Here is a 15,983-nt window from a genome sequence, read left to right on the forward strand (position 1 = left end):
TGCTTAGCACTGAGTCTCATGTGTAGAAAGTGTTCAATTCACATTAGCCATTATAATGATCAGCTAAAATGGTTATTATCACCACAAGAATTATGGTCCCAGAATAGAAAGATCAGCTTAATTCAGCAGACAGTTATATGGCTTTAACAGTGTACTTGGACCCAGGTAGATATTGTCACTAAAGACACACAAGAAGGTTCCTGGTAGTAATATTTTAAGAACCCCAAACTGGAAATAGCCCATATGCCCATCAACAGTAGACTACTTAAATAGACGCAGTATGGCCACATAATGGAATTCTATACACTGACGAGGATTAACTGCGCTACTTGCAGCCACTTGGATGAATCTTACAAACATAATGTTGAGTGAAAGAGGCAGACACAAATGAGCACCCACTCTACGATTCCATTTGCATGAAGTGCAAGTACAAATGAAACTAATCTATGGTGTCAGAAGTTAGGATAGTGTAGCCTTTGGGGAGGAGGGTAGGGATTTTACTCGGGGAGGGGGAGGAAGGGGGGCTGGTAATATTTTGTGTCTAGGGCTGGGCACACGGATGTGCCCACTTTGTGAAAATTCGTTGAGCTGTGCATTCTGATTTATGTTCTCTTCTGTATCTGTGTTACGCTCCAATTAAAGGTTTAGTAAACGAACGAACGAGACCGTTTAGCAGAGAGCTAAAAAAACAAAAGTGGGGGTGGGGAAGAAAGCAGGTAATACAATTCCACGCTTACCCACAGGGTCCCCAGAGTTTACAGAGGAAGGCAGACAGGCGTACACACATACAGACAATAAGTGGTGGTACCTGTAGTAACAGAATCGTGCACTAAGTAAACACGCACCGCAGAGGGAAGCGTGACAGATCAGCTGTCACAGCTGCTGCTCATGGTAACGGCCCTGAGCTCCATGCGGTTCCGCCAGCATGGCTGCTTCTCGGACACGACCTAGCTATGCAACTGTAGGAAGTGCCCTCACATCTCTCCAGCCACTGTCCTAATCTGGGCCAGGCATCATTGGTGTGACACCAGACTAACAGTTTTCTTGGCTTCTCTTCTTGCCCTTCTCCAGACCGCTCTGTAGAACCCAGAGCTACTAAATTAGAATCTTTGGACTGGGTGCTCAGTACTTAAAAAACAAATCTCCCATGTGATTCTGATACACCCCAGCCCCGTGGGAAGCACTGATCTACACTGGAACCAGAACACACACCTGACCTTGACCCTCTCCACACTAAAAATAGCTCAGGGCTATGGACCAGAACACACACTTGACCTTGACCCTGTCCACACTAAAAATAGTTCAGGGCTATGAGGCAGCCCCCTAACTTAGTGGCATTTCCTAATTTGTATCTAAAGGACATGTTCAGCTTCAATTCCAGCCTCTCCACCTCCCCAGCCCTGCATCATTTCAAGTCCACCTCTGGTCCCAGTGCACTGAGTTAGTTCTCTTTCTCTGAGTCTGTTTTGTTACTTCACCACCTCCATGGCTTTGAGTAACCTAGAACCCCAGTACCCTCTTAGGGGCCTTCTAATTTCCCATTCATCTTCAAGACCCAGCTCAGATATGGTGTCTATGAAGCTGTCCCTCAAGGTTCCTGAACTCTCTGGTTCTGCCACAGCACCTCATACAGAAGGGAGGAGATGGTGTCCTCAGACATCACTCCACCATATCTGACTGTACGCTTAACTCACTACACCCCAGGGCAGGGAAGAGGTTCTCTTTGTGCATCAAAGGGCTTTACAGCTGCCTGGGCCATGGGAGGTGATTAAGGACGATTCTTGATTGAGGTCCTTCAGCACAGTCAAAGCCATATGGCTACAAGAGGGTGCTGTGGGATAAGGGGCAGCATCTGTGGATCTGGAATGCAGAGTGGTAATCCACATTTAATGGTCAAAGATAGCTCCAGGACTGAGCTGCCCAACCTACTCACACTCCTGTTTCTGTTCATGTGTTTTGTTTTTGCCAGTGACCTTCAGTGACTGTAAGGGAAATGACAAGCTACACTATGAGGTCTCCAGCCCATACTTCAAGGTGAACAATGATGGCAGCTTAGTCGCCCTGAGAAACATAACTGCCGTGGGCAAGACTCTATTCGTCCACGCCCAGACTCCCCATGCGGAAGACATGGCAGAACTCGTGATTGTCGGGGGGAAAGACATCCGGGGCTCCTTGCAGGTAATATAACTGCTTGGGATAAGTTGGGTCCAAGGAGGAACATTGCGGTCTGTATGTCTTATGGGGAAAATGGGTCTTTGGTTTATTATTAGTCAAGATTCTTTTGCTGATTGCAAATGATAGAAACCTAACTCAAAACACAGTCTGGCCGGGGGAATTTTGGGGGTCATGTGACAAATATTTCAGGGTTAGCTTTGCCTGCTAGCATGGCTATGTATCCGTGCCCAGATGACGACATCAACTTTGGTCTTATCCATCTGTGGTTCCATTTTCCTTCTATTGTCTTTACTCTTAGACAGTCCGAACCATCCCTGCTTCCCTGTGTGCAGGTCTCAGCAGCTCCACTTCATTTTCTCAGTCTGATGTCACCTGAGAGAGCATCTCTTCCTGGTACTGGCAACCCAAGCTTGAAATCGAATCTCATTGGCTGTCCTTAGAGCGTGTGTCCATCCCTGAGCCAGTTACCGTGTCCATTTGGTCCTGAGGCTCTGGTTGGCTAAGTCTGGGTCACATGCCTTGCCCCCAAACCAGGGTAGACTCAGCCCCACCTAAAGCATATGGACTGAGAGTGAAAAAAAGGGTCGTTAGTTACTCAGAGTAAGTTAGGGTGCTGTCATCTAAGGAAGGGAAATGGATGTTGGGCAGGCAAGAACCAGAGTCGCCCACTGGAGTTGTATATGAGGTAACCATGGCATATGGCGCTGCCCCTTTGCCATGCACTGGTGCCCATTCCTTTCCGCATGCACGTGTATGCAGATCTCTGCCCCTGCACACATGTGACTTTAGGAATGCCACTAAGTGCCCTTCAGGCTTCCTGATTGTGTCATCCAGAAACATTTGGTACAATGGACTTACCTACTCCTGCTTTACCAGGAGTTCAGAGACTCTGTGGCTTCTCAATTATAGACAGGGATGACACCCAGCAAGACCCAGGCAAAACAATAACAATAATAATGGCGTGTCCCCAGCCTGGTGTGGCTAGCCTTTCCCTACCTGCTGCTGGCCCGCTCTTATCCAGTTTTTTAAAGCCTGTGATTCCCACTGCCTTTCTCCATCTGCCACACTCCCCATAACCCTGCTTTATCTGCTAATTTTGTTCAGTGGTGGAGTGAACACCGATTCCACAGCTGGGGAGCAGAGACAGTACAAATGGCAATGTGAGTGTTGCTTTCCTGCCAAGGCTGTGTGTGTGATCTTGAAAGAGTCATATATCTGCAGACTAGAGGGGTTAAACAGTCTGCAATGGCAAGTAAGTGGCACGTGTGCTGCCCCACTCTGTCACCATATACGTGGCAGATACTGCTAATCACCCCTGGCTTGACCTGAGTGTCTCTCCCAATACAATGCTTCTGGAAGCTACTATCCACTGGTCATTTAGAGATGTTTGTAGGGCTGGAATATATTTGCCATCCCTGGACTGGACAAGCTCCGTTAATTCCCCTTTATATCTGTGAATCTGTGAGTTAAGGGTAGATAGCAAGCTACAAATGAATCCACAGTGTGCCACTGATGTTTTCAAAAGAAAATAGGATCTCGGTGAATACATACCAGTGTGGAAATCCATTGGCACCACGAAAGCGAGCTTATCTCTCACTTAGCCGTGGTCATTTTCACAGCATCTCACTAACTCATGATATAAATGACTTGCAAATATCGAAAGCAACAAAACTGCCAGAATGCGCGGCACGGAGTGCTTCTTGGGAACAAGTAAACGGCACAGAGATTCACAGGAGGGGGTGCACATCCAGGACAGAATGTATTTAGATGCGTATTGTTCATTGTGACTGACAGCTCATCTTTAAATCTGGAACAGACAGTATCATAGTATTTAGCTCAAAGCAGAGTAGAAGGGATTGGAGGCACTTCTTAGGACAAAACTTCGCTTTCATAGGCTTGGAGACCCAGGATCGTTACCAAGAGACTCAGTCTTGAAGAGCTGGTCTCTTGAGTTCCAGAAAGACACCCTTCTGGAGGCAAAGCTCCTGGGAGCCCCGGCTGTTTCTCATTTGTCTCTTTCTGAACACACCGTCCACATAGCTTGGCTGCAATCGTTTGCTTCTTATAAAGCATAGTGGAGGCTGCTGTCCTGGTCAGTTTGCCAGGCTCCAGCTGAACGGGGCATTCATCTCCCGCCTCCAGTAATTCTATGAGGTTTGAAAATCGGCCTTGTGAAGTTGCCCAGATGTGTCCATAATACAAAAAGTCCCAAAAAAGAAAAGGCTAGGAAAACAAAATAGCTAGCCAGAGAAGCCCTCTAAGGAAAGCACAGTCCTTCACGGATACCCAGTTGGTATTTTTGAAGCCCTACTCTGTGTGGCAGATTGGGCCAGCTGCTAGAGAAGGAAAGCAATAAGTACACTAGTCAGCTCAGCTCCTGGTTGGGGAGAGAAAGTGAACGTGTATGTTGATTAAGTACCAAGTAGGGAGGCAGTGGTGATGGCTGCTCTGTGCCTTTAGAGAAGCGAGAGGGCAGGGGAGGTGGGGCTGGTAACGACAGCCAATGAGTGCATGGCGCTTACTGTGTGCCGGGTGCTGCGCTCACAGGCTGCAGAGGCTGACTCATCTCCCCACCACTGATGAGGCACGTGCTACTGTCCCCATTTTACAAACTGGGGTAAACCGAGGCACAAAGAGGTGAGTGGGAACCTGTATTGTTTAGCGGGACTCTCGTAAGCGTGTGCATCTCAGGGTATGCTTTAATGGGCGTTATTCCTAACCCGCACAACCTCCCTGTGAGGCTGCTGCTGGCACTCCCTTCCTACAGATGTGAGGACTTGGCCAAGATCTCCTAGCTTGAAATTGGCAGAAATGAGATTGAGATTCTGGCCTCTCTACCCGTTCTCCTTCCTGCCACTTTGCTCACCAGAGGACTGTGCCCCTTGGGTGGCTACTCATGGGTCCAAAGGTGAGGGCATGAGTTAGAGCAATACAGTAGCGATGGAGGGGAACAACCAGTGGAAGGTGTGGTTTGAAGGAAGAAAGAGCCAAGATTCAGCGTCCTGATGATTCCAAATTGTCTAGCCTAGGAGGATGGAGATGGATTGGACCAGTCAGGGAAGGATAGGTTGGGAAAGGTGAATAGTTCAGCTTCGATGCGTTGAGTTGGCAGCTCCTGGGGACATCTTGATAGAGACAGGGATGGATCTCTGGGTAAACATCTGGGGGAAAAGCAGCATAGTGGTGGGGCTTTGGCTTTGGTGTCAAACCTAAGTGGGTTCAAATTTCTGCTCCACCACTTACGATGATGTGACCTTGGGCAAGCCACTCATCTCCCTGCACTTCAACATCCTCATCTACAAAGCAGGGTTAAGAATAGAGCCTCTATCCCAGAATCATTCCATTGGGCTCAGCACCAGACACCAGGTGACCTGTCCCATCAATGGCATTATTTTAGAACCTCTCGAGAAAGGATAAGGAACCATGGGCTAAATGTCCTCTCTGAGGCCATGACACAGAAACCAGAGATTAGAGGTAGAAGAAGAAAGTGAGGCCGAAGAGAGAAACAAGGGCGCTGGGGCACCCAGCACAATCAAAACAGGAGAGATGTCACAGTGGGTGGTTTCACATCACTATGTTTGGGAAGGAAGGATTCTCTAAGACAAATGTAACCCCAGTGAAGCCCAATTCAGCTGCAGTAACTGGAGCCCAGCAATTCTTTAATAAAAGGATGTGCCGGGCTTCCCTGGTGGTGCAGTGGTTGGGAGTCTGCCTGCCGATGCAGGGGACGCGGATTCGTGCCCCGGTCCGGGAGGATCCCACATGCCACGGAGCGGCCGGGCCCGTGGGCCGTGGCCGCTGGGCCTGCGCATCCGGAGCCTGTGCTCTGCAGCAGGAGGGGCCGCGGCAGTGAGAGGCCCGCGTACCACCCACACAGAAAAAAAGGATGTGCCTCTCTTACCTTACCTGCTCCCTGTGACCCCGTTTCACGGGAACGCCTGTAGCCCAAATCTGTGAAGTCTGATTGTTAATGCTTTAATTATAGACGCTCAAGCTATTGCTGCCTTTTTAATGGGTTGCCCAGAAGCTAGTACCTTCCTGGTCCGTGTAAGATCATCTTAGATCTGCATGGGTGGAGGAGCAGTTTAATCCCTTGTCTTTGGACAGACGAGGGGGGGATGGTTAAGGAGGGGGCCAGGGTTAACCATGCGTGGACAAAGGCATTTTCTAGCCTGTGGAATGTGATCATGAACTTGACTCACAGAAGTATGTCTGGACAGAACTGTGGCTTGTCCCCACTAGATCTGCTGTCCCTCACTGCCTGGCAATGGTGAACATGAAGACAAGAGAGCATTTGCTTTTATTTACTTACTTATTAATTGGTTAGTTATTTTTACCTTGAATATAGAACTCCAAAGGTTTACATGGAAAAGCTCTGTGTTGCATTCCTTTTGCATCTTGGATAGAGATGTCTTTACCGTCGGTGTAAATGGGACTAATCAACCTCATTTACACGTTTCAAGCCTGGGGAAAAAATATGCCACTTATTTATTTATTTCTAATTTAAGAATGTGTAGCTTCCATTACTGTAGATTATGGCACGAAATTCTGACATCAAATAAGAACTCAATAAAGTCAGGCTGGGAAGTAAGAACATCAGAGAGCTTGCAGGAATTTATTTCGAATTGATGTTTGGGAGCTAAAGAGACTGTAGCTACCAGATACATTTTGAAATGTGAGAGTTCACGCTCTAAGCAACTCTAGAATTTAGACACCTGTGACCCAGGCAGCTGGGTCTCATGAGCAAAGGAGGAGACATGCATGTAGCAGAAGGGAGAGTTGTGGAGGCCCACAGGCTACAGGCTTGAATCAGGCTTCCCTGCCCCCAGACTGGGGTTATCAGTGCAAATCTGATCCCATCACTCCTCTGCCTAATGGGCCCTTTCTTCCTCATCAGGCTCTTTGGCTCTTGGGATAAATTCTGAAGTCTTTGTATTATGTGTGAAAAGGTCCTTTACAGTCTAGCCTGGTCTCTACAGCCTTCCCTCAAGCCTGATTCCTGTTCATTTCTAAGTGGCTTGACCTGCTGAAATGTTACTTCCTCCCAGAGCGTTCCCTGGTACCCGTTCCAAAGGAAGGTCTCCCCTGCTAGTCTCACTTCTAGCACCTGTTCTGTTCCTTCCTGGCCTTCTTCTCAGTTGGTAATTAAGCATTTACTTCCTTATTTAAAGGATGTTTAAAGTGTGGCTCCCTGATGAGCCTATAAGCTCCCTGAAGGCAGGAATATAGTCTGTTTGCTTTCTACTTCCCTCTCTCACTCCCTGCTTTCCTTCCTTTCTTCCTGGTGTGTCCACTGCTCTATCTTCAGCACCGGGCACAGTGCTGGCATATGGTTGGTGTTCAGTAAATGTCTTTTGAATAAATGCATGAGTGGATTGAGTCCCTCCTTTCATACCACTCCCTGCATTGAACTCTGCCCCCACCCCCCAATACCAAACCACATGTGGTTTCTTGAACTGGCCGAGCTCTCCCTCCCGTTCCTGCTGGCCATTCCTCTGTCTGGATTATGCCCTCTTCGCCGTGGCCCCAGCTGCCCCATGGCCAGCACCAGTTGACAGGGCTAACTCTTTGGAAACTTCTGGACCTGCCAAGATTTCTCTTCTTCAGGGACACCTCTCTGACTGTCCCCTGGCTGGTTAAGTGATTTTTCCTCCATGCTCCTCAGAGAGCCCCACCTGGTTGCCCCCCATCATAGCCTTAAACTTTAACCATCTCATTTTTCTGTGTTTGTTTTCATCTCGATTCTGCGCTCTGGAACTCAGGGCTCTGGCTTCCATGCAGGAAGGCTGAGAACACTGCCCTGGAGCTGGATACCTTGGCATGATTCCCAGTGCCGCGCTTGCCACCTCTGCTCCAGTTCCGTCAGACGTAGAATAGGCTCATAATAGTATCAACTTCACAGAGATGTCACAAGGATTAAATGAGTAAATGTTTGCAAAGTATTTAGAACAGTGCCGAGCACAAAGTAAGGGCCACGAGAAAGCCAGTTATTCCCCCTCATCATATCATTAGAGTCAGACTGTAATACATGCACAGTGAGTGAACTGGGCAAATTCAGACAACCCAATCCTTCCTCCCTTCCAATAAGACCAAATTCTGTCAGTTACACAACCTAGAGAATTCAAGATTATACATGAATTTACGTGAAACACTGACTGAACTTCCGAGAGAGGATTCTTTATTCCTCTGGGTTCACTTAACAAACATCAAAAGACTTGAAGTATGTAGAAGTTAATTACAAACAGTTTACACATCTTAACTGGAAGTCAGTGCATGGTATTCTCAGTAAAGGGAAACTGGTCTCTTAATCAAGTTGCTTAAATTAAATGCAAAAAAAAATTATTTTCCCCTTTTTGGCCATTTAAAAAATCCCTGAAAAAAAATAAGATGAACAGAGAAAGTTATGACAGAAATTGAAAAGGCAAAATTTAAGGCTTGTTTACCTTGTTTGATCATTACCACTGTAAACATGCAATTTAAAAGACATAAGTTTGGGGCTTCCCTGGTGGCGCAGTGGTTGAGAGTCCGCCTGCCGATGCGGGGGACACGGGTTCGTGACCCGGTCCGGGAGGATCCCACGTGTCGCGGAGCGGCTGGGCCCATGAGCCATGGCCGCTGAGCCTGCGCGTCCGGAGCCTGTGCTCCGCAACGGGAGAGGCCACAACAGTGAGAGGCCCGCGTACCACAAAAAAAAAAAAAAAAAAAAAAAAAAAAAGGCATAAGTTTGGCTCCTAATCCAGTTCCAAGAATCATAATGGAAACAGTTCCAAAAAAATAAAATAAAAGGAGCAAGTAGAGGAAGGAGCAACTTGGGAGAAACCATTGTTTTTATTTTTAATATTTAAAATAAAATATGTCGTCAACTGATCAGAAGCCAATATTAATATTGCTGTTAATTATGTATCTTGATCCTCAGGGGAATTATACCTTTTAAATCCACTGCTTTGCAGAATCTTAAGGTTCCATTTGTTAAGTACCTCTTGGAACGGTGAGTCTAGAAGCTCAAAAGCAGCGGCTGAGTGCCCCTCTGTTCCTGCATATGTATGTGCTCTGGGACATTTAGCTGAATTGTTGTGGATGATATTAATTAACCGGGACCTGGAATGACTCCAAACTGGGATTTAATCAAACATTTAGTACTTAATAAGTCATGTGGCACTGAAAAGTCACCTAACTCCTTTGAGGTTTCGTTTTTTCATCTGTACAGTGATACCCTGGCCTTGCTTATATACCATAATGGGGTACATGAAGTTGAAAAAATATGTATTGTACCTAACCCAGTGCTAACAGCAGATTCTCAATCACGAATTGTTTATTCTTCACTGAAGTACCCAGTTGCTGTCACTTATGCATATGTTTTTCCATTTTTACTAATCTCACACATTCTAGACAAAAATATTTTTGCACTTTTGTTACTGAGATAAACTCCAGTTTTTATCATCCCTGAGCCAACCATTTGAATCTTCTCTGTTCTGGCCACTATACCATCTAACCCCCAAAGTGCCTGTCACACTGCATCCATGTGACTTGACTTCATTTGTTTAAAGCATCTCTGAGAACGAGAGCAACCAGCTTATGGTAAAATTAATAGCCTTGTCTCCAGATCTTATCACATTGACTGGGAGGGGCTTGGAGTCTGTCAAGCTGGTCAGTGGTATCCATCTTGCTCCCATGAAATACGTTTTATAACCACCACGGTGGAGAACCAATCTGTGCATTTACTGTGGCCATAAAGAAATGAAGAGTTAAAGCTGTAGATATGTAATATGCTCTGATTTAACAAGAATGTTAACTTCAAAAGCCTGCAGAGGACCACTGTTCATGGCAAATGCCTCCCCAGTTACTATTAAGGAAAATCAGTATCCATTTAACTGTTACCCAAATTGGGGAAAATATATAGCTCCAAAATTATGGTACAGATCCAAGAATTGGGCCTAGAATAGGGTATTAGGCTGTTACATTTTGACACACAACTAAATTGTTATGTTTATGATTCTTAGCTCCAGGATACTATTCAAATATAGTAGCTAAGAGACATCCTTCGACTCATTAATTTAAGGAGATAACAGATTGCTTTGTGGATCAGAATCTAAGAAAACTATATTCTGAAGATTAATTTTAATTGAAATGCTTGGGGAAAAATAACTGATCCCCTAGAAAGTCTAGATAACTAAAAGTAGCTTCTTTTTGGCTTGTGAAGACTCAAGATTTTATGTTGTACAGAAGTGTGGGCCAATAGAAAAGCAGTGCGAGCCACATATGTAATTTTAGGTTTCCTTATTGTAACATTAGAAAAAGAGATGAAATTAATTTTAGTAGTATATATTAAACCAAGCACTTCCCTGGTGGTCCAGTGGGTAAGACTCCCTGCTCCCAATGCAGGGGGCCTGGGTTCGATCCCTGGTCGGGGAAGTAGATCCCAAATGCATGCTGCAACCAAGAGTCTACATGCCTCAACTAAGAAACCTGCATGCCGCAGCTAAGACACAGTACAGCCAAAATAATAAATAAATAAAGCTAATAAAAAATAGTATATATTAAACCATATATAGTGTATATTTAACATATATATATTTAACCATAAATATACCCAATGTATATATTGTATATTTTATATATACACACACACATACATATACCCAATATATGCATATTAGGTTAAATTTCATAGATGATGTAGATATAGATATTCTCTATATAGATATATCTCTATATCTATTTCTGTATATCTATATAGATACTCTCCATATCTATATAGATATATCTATATATATCTCTATCTCTCTACATATACATATATACATATATATAGACATATAGACAGAGATATATCTAAATAGATATGGAGAGTATCTATGAAGTGTCTGTGTGTGTGTATATATATATATAAATAAATTTATCCTGATATATATAAAACCTAAAACATAATTTATCTAAGATATATCAATAGGTAATCAGGTAAACATTATTAATAATTTTTTACATTCTTTTTATACTGAATCTTTGAAATTCAGTACGTATTTTACACTTACAGCACATCTCAATGTAGATTAGCTGGATTTTAAGTGCTTAGTAGCCACAAGTAGAAATTGGCTATCAGTTAGACAGGGCTGCCATGGAATTCTGCTGGAATATTTATAAATTTTGAAAGAGAAATGGAAAGAGTCATTCACTGGGGGCTACTACATGTCAGGACATTGTCTTAGATGTTCTCACACACACGTCTGCTCCTCGTAGCCAGCCTGTGCCACTGGTAATCTGTTTCCTACTTTGCTGACGCAGAAGTAGCCCAGGTTCAGAGATGTTGAGTGACTTGGCCAATGTCATCATTCTGTCAGCAACTGGCAGAATTGGAAATTGGGCCTGGGCCTTCTGATTCTATGCAGTCCCTGCTATTTTAGTAATACTGACATTTACAGCGGAAATAGTGCTTTTCTGTTCTACTATAAAGACTATGAAATGACATAGGAAAATTAAAACGTGGTTAGAAAATAAAAAATGAATGCAGAGCTGAGCAAAAACTCCTAAAGAAATTTTAGGTAGGTGGACAAGTCCTGTGTTATCACAACACTTTTAAAAACTCTCATCATGAATAGAATCTTTGGAGAAAGAACCTCATGGAAACAGCACAAGGTTTCTAAATACAAATGTCCCTTAAGCCCTGAGTTCCTTTATTTCAGACCTTATCTCATTCATCTTCATAGTCCTAGAGTCTAGTGAAAATGTATTACATTTATACTTTTTAAATTATAATTTAAAATTTTATTTTAGTATTTATTATATGGATTTGATCCTCACAACAACGCCTTGAAGCAGATGGTGTTATTCTTGTTTCATGAGTCAAGAAACTGAGACTCAAAGAAGTCAAGAGGTCGGTCAGTCTCAGGTGTTAGAGCAGGTCAAGTGGCACCTCAGCATTCAAACTGACAGTGATTCCCTAGGCCCAGTGTTCTATCCACAGCTAGCTTTCCAACAGCTGCTTGGGGCTTTTCAAGTAAAAGGAATATAGAATCATCAGAGAGACATTTTCACCTAGTATTTTTGATGGGATAAGATAATGTGATAGAATGCATATTTTTCTAGGCTCTCTGATATACTTCTAACCTCCTATCTTTTATTATTACCATAAATGAAATACAAGTGAATTCTAAGTGTAAGTATTGAGGTGGTAACCTGTTTTTTAAACTCGCCTCTTATCTGGCACATGGAGGTTACGTGATCACCGTGGTCTTTGCCAGTTGGCACGGCTGCTCTTATTGGAGATGAAATGACGTAGGAAAATTTCAAACTGATTAGAAATTTTAAAAATCATATAAATCTGAGATAGAATTCTAAGGAAATTTTTGGTAGTTGGAGCCCTGTGTCGTCATGACACTTTTTAAAAACTTTCCTCATGAATAAAACTTTTGGAAGTAGAACCACTTGGAAACAACACAAGATTTTCAAACGTAAATGTCTCCTAGGCCACTCTGCAAAAGTCTGGTTCTCAATTCTGGTTGAAAGAACAAACAAAAAATTTTCAACGATAAGAGGGCACGGTTGTTGATACAGACCATGGACTGTCTGTATGTAGTTTTGTGGTCTCAATATTCGAAAACTCGGTAGCAAAGGAACATTGAGAGGATGTACCACTTACTCAGTCTCCCTCCACCAAGCACACGGGTTAATTAAATTACGTGTTCTTCACCCAGACTTTTAAGGAAGAAGCCTGAGCATCTGGAGAAAATAAAGCAAAGAAGAGCATTATGCCTCCAGCCAACCATATCCTCTATCTGCCCATGCAGGTTTCTGTGAGCCGGGCTTGATTTGTGGTACATGACAGGGTGGCAACTCCTCTTGGGCCACACTTTGATGCTGTTTGATCCTCAACTCAATTGCTTGTTCAGACAAAGCCAAGTCTAGTCTCAAGCTATCACACAAACATGAATGAGCCTCTAGCCAGGGCCCAACCTCATCAGGCTTATTTTGTGTTTTTTGTGCTCCTGTTAACAGAAGTCCTACCTTCTAGGGATGCTACTTAAAAATAATAACAGTAATAATAATACAGTAAGTCCCCTACGTATGAACGAGTTCCGTTCCAAGACTGCATTCGTAAGTCCAGTTTGTTCCTAAGTCCAACAAAGTTAGCCTAGGTACCCAACTAACATAATCGGCTATATAGTACTGTACTGTAATAGGCTTATAATACTTTTCACACAAATAATACTTAAAAAACAAACACAAAAAATAAAAATTTTTAATCTTACAGTGCAGTCCCTTGAAAAGTACAATAGTCCAGTACAACAGCTGGCACACAGGGGCTGGCATCAAGCGCACAGGCAAGAAGAGTTACTGACTGGAGGAGGGAAGGAGGTGGGAGATGGTAGAGCTGAAGGATTGTCAGCAAAAGGAGACGAAGGGCTAGCTGCAATTTCACCCACACCTGGCGTTGACGGCACAGGTTCTGGTTCCTTGCTGGATTCAGTTCTATCTACCCTCTTGAAAAAACAATCCAGTGATGTCTGGGTAGTAGCTCTCATCCTCCACGCGCCTAGAGCCCGAGCTCCGCAACAAGGGAAGCCACCGCGATGAGAAGCCCGCGCATCACAACGAAGAGTAGCCCCTGCTCACGACAACTAGAGAAAGCCCGTGCGCAGCAACGAAGACCCAATGCAGCCAAAAATAAATTTAAAAAATATATACTCTACTACTGTACTCTATACAGTACTGTACAGTAAAGTACACAAAAGCACAACCACTTGTAGAGGATGCACACACGTGACAATGTACGCCAGACACGTGAACTAACTTACGTGACTAGACATGCGCAAGTGCGTTCGTATCTTTGAAAGTTCATAACTTGAAGGTTCATGTGTAGGGGACTTTAACGACAACAAGAGTGCCTACATCCCAGTGGGGTCCACAACAGAACCACACTTTGCTGAATTCCTTCTTTCTTATAAGGCCAGAAGTATCAACAATCAAAAGGCAAATACTGTGGGTACGTGGGCATCAAAATATGATTTATTTATTTATTTATTTATTTATTTTTGGCTGTGTTGGGTCTTAGTTTCTGTGCAAGGGCTTTCTCTAGTTGCGGCAAGTGGGGGCCACTCTTCATCACAGTGCGCGGGCCTCTCACTATCGCGGCCTCTCTTGTGGAGCACAGGCTCCAGACGCGCAGGCTCAGTAGTTGTGGCTCACGGGCCTAGTTGCTCCGTGGCATGTGGGATCTTCCCAGACTAGGGCTCGAACCTGTGTCCCCTGCATTGGCAGGCAGATTCTCGACCACTGTGCCACCAGGGAAGCCCAAAATATGATTTTTTTTTTTAGCAGAAAATAGATTTTGTTAACACTTGCTCTTCTTTATCATGCAAAGAGAGGTAAATTATCGAAAAAGTACTTTAAATAATATCCCATATACAAATTTCAGGATTTGACTTATCAATAGACTTACACGTAGGCAGAGAAATTTCAAATGCTAACAAAGATGGCATCTTACTTCTCTTGGCAATTCCCAATCTCCAAGTACTGGTGAACATAGCCAGTTGGAGAGATCTTTAGGTGGAGAAAGAGCTTCCCTAAGGGATGGAGAAATACAAATATTCAAGGGCTACTCAAGGCCAGTAGGGCTCAAAAAATGTGAGACTGCCTTCCAGGCAACAGTTCAAAGGTATCCTTCTTGATTAGAGGCAGCCTTCAGTTGGCCTGAATATATTGCTCTAACTCCATTGACCCCAGTGGTTTGCCACCATCCTTCTTACAATTCAGAAGGGGAGATTGAGATTCAGAAGGGGAGAGTGAGAGTCTTCCTCACTGTTCTTTGTCTCTTACACCAATAAGAGAAAACTGGACCTGTGGTTCAAGAGGGGGCTTTTCCTTCCCTTGTTGTCTACATAGTTTCTCCTGCCTCCCAGCTATTTATGGAAATTAGATGGTTCCTTCAATTTTCTATTTTTGTGCAGCAGATCCTTTTGACAAAAGGTGTGCATTGTCAACCAATCCCTTCATCATATCAGGCAAATTGGGCTTCCGTTGATAACTTTTTACAACTCCTTTCCTTTCAAGTTAAGAAGCTGTAAACAATGATAGTTCTCCAAGAGACCCCAGGAATGGTCTGAATAACTATAACTAGGCTTTTCCTGAAGACCACACCCTGTCCATCACTGTCATTCCAGATGCCCCTGTATGCTACTTATTTTTTTTTAGCTTCTGCTGTGAGATTTAAGACAGCAAATCAGGATGCATTATCTTCCTCCTTCCGTTGTCCATCTCACAAACCCCAGTTAACACAGGTAATTGAGGCTTGACTGCTTTTTTACTCCAAGTCTCTCATTCAATTTGGACCTTGTTAGCAAAGCCTAGCTCCTAAGAGCGTGACCGTCAGTCTTATTTGCCTGGTTTTCCTGTGATTTCCTCTTTCACTCAGGCCTTTGGATATTTTTTCTACATAGAAAAATATTAAAGAAAAATAAATGCAAAAAACCCAAGAAAGTCCCCCTATATATATTTTTTCAAATTCTACATAAATCTTACAATTTTGGTGTTGGTTTATTAGGGGAAGTAAATTATATGCTCCATAAGGGTAGAGACTGTGACTGCACTGTTCATTGCTATAAATCTAGCACTTAATATAATACCAGGCACTGAATAAATACTTATTGAATGACTAAACAAATGCCAGAGGTGGAATGAATATTCATGTTAATAATGCTGATCATAGCCAACATTTATTTAGCTCAAATTCTGTGCCAGGCACCTCTCTAAGTGAATTTCTTATGTTAAGTCATTTAATCATTACAGCAACTCTATGACATAGGTACTATTAT

At 43.7% G+C, this 15,983-nt stretch overlaps 1 protein-coding gene across 2 annotated transcripts in view; it reads left to right on the forward strand.

The window, feature by feature from the left end:
• CDH13 (cadherin 13) overlaps nucleotides 1–15,983 on the forward strand; it is a 749,080-nt gene that overhangs the window by 114,058 nt on the left and 619,039 nt on the right. For both annotated transcript variants that reach the window (XM_022583077.3, XM_089902463.1), the window contains exon 2: nucleotides 1,970–2,178. In XM_022583077.3, coding sequence (XP_022438785.1) covers nucleotides 1,970–2,178 — 209 coding nt within the window. The remainder of the gene's footprint in view (nucleotides 1–1,969; nucleotides 2,179–15,983) is intronic.

This window comes from Delphinapterus leucas, chromosome 20, assembly GCF_059928025.1.
Source record: "Delphinapterus leucas isolate spDelLeu-1000000601 "Yukka" chromosome 20, BTC_Dleu_Yukka2, whole genome shotgun sequence".
Lineage (NCBI taxonomy): Eukaryota > Metazoa > Chordata > Mammalia > Artiodactyla > Monodontidae > Delphinapterus > Delphinapterus leucas.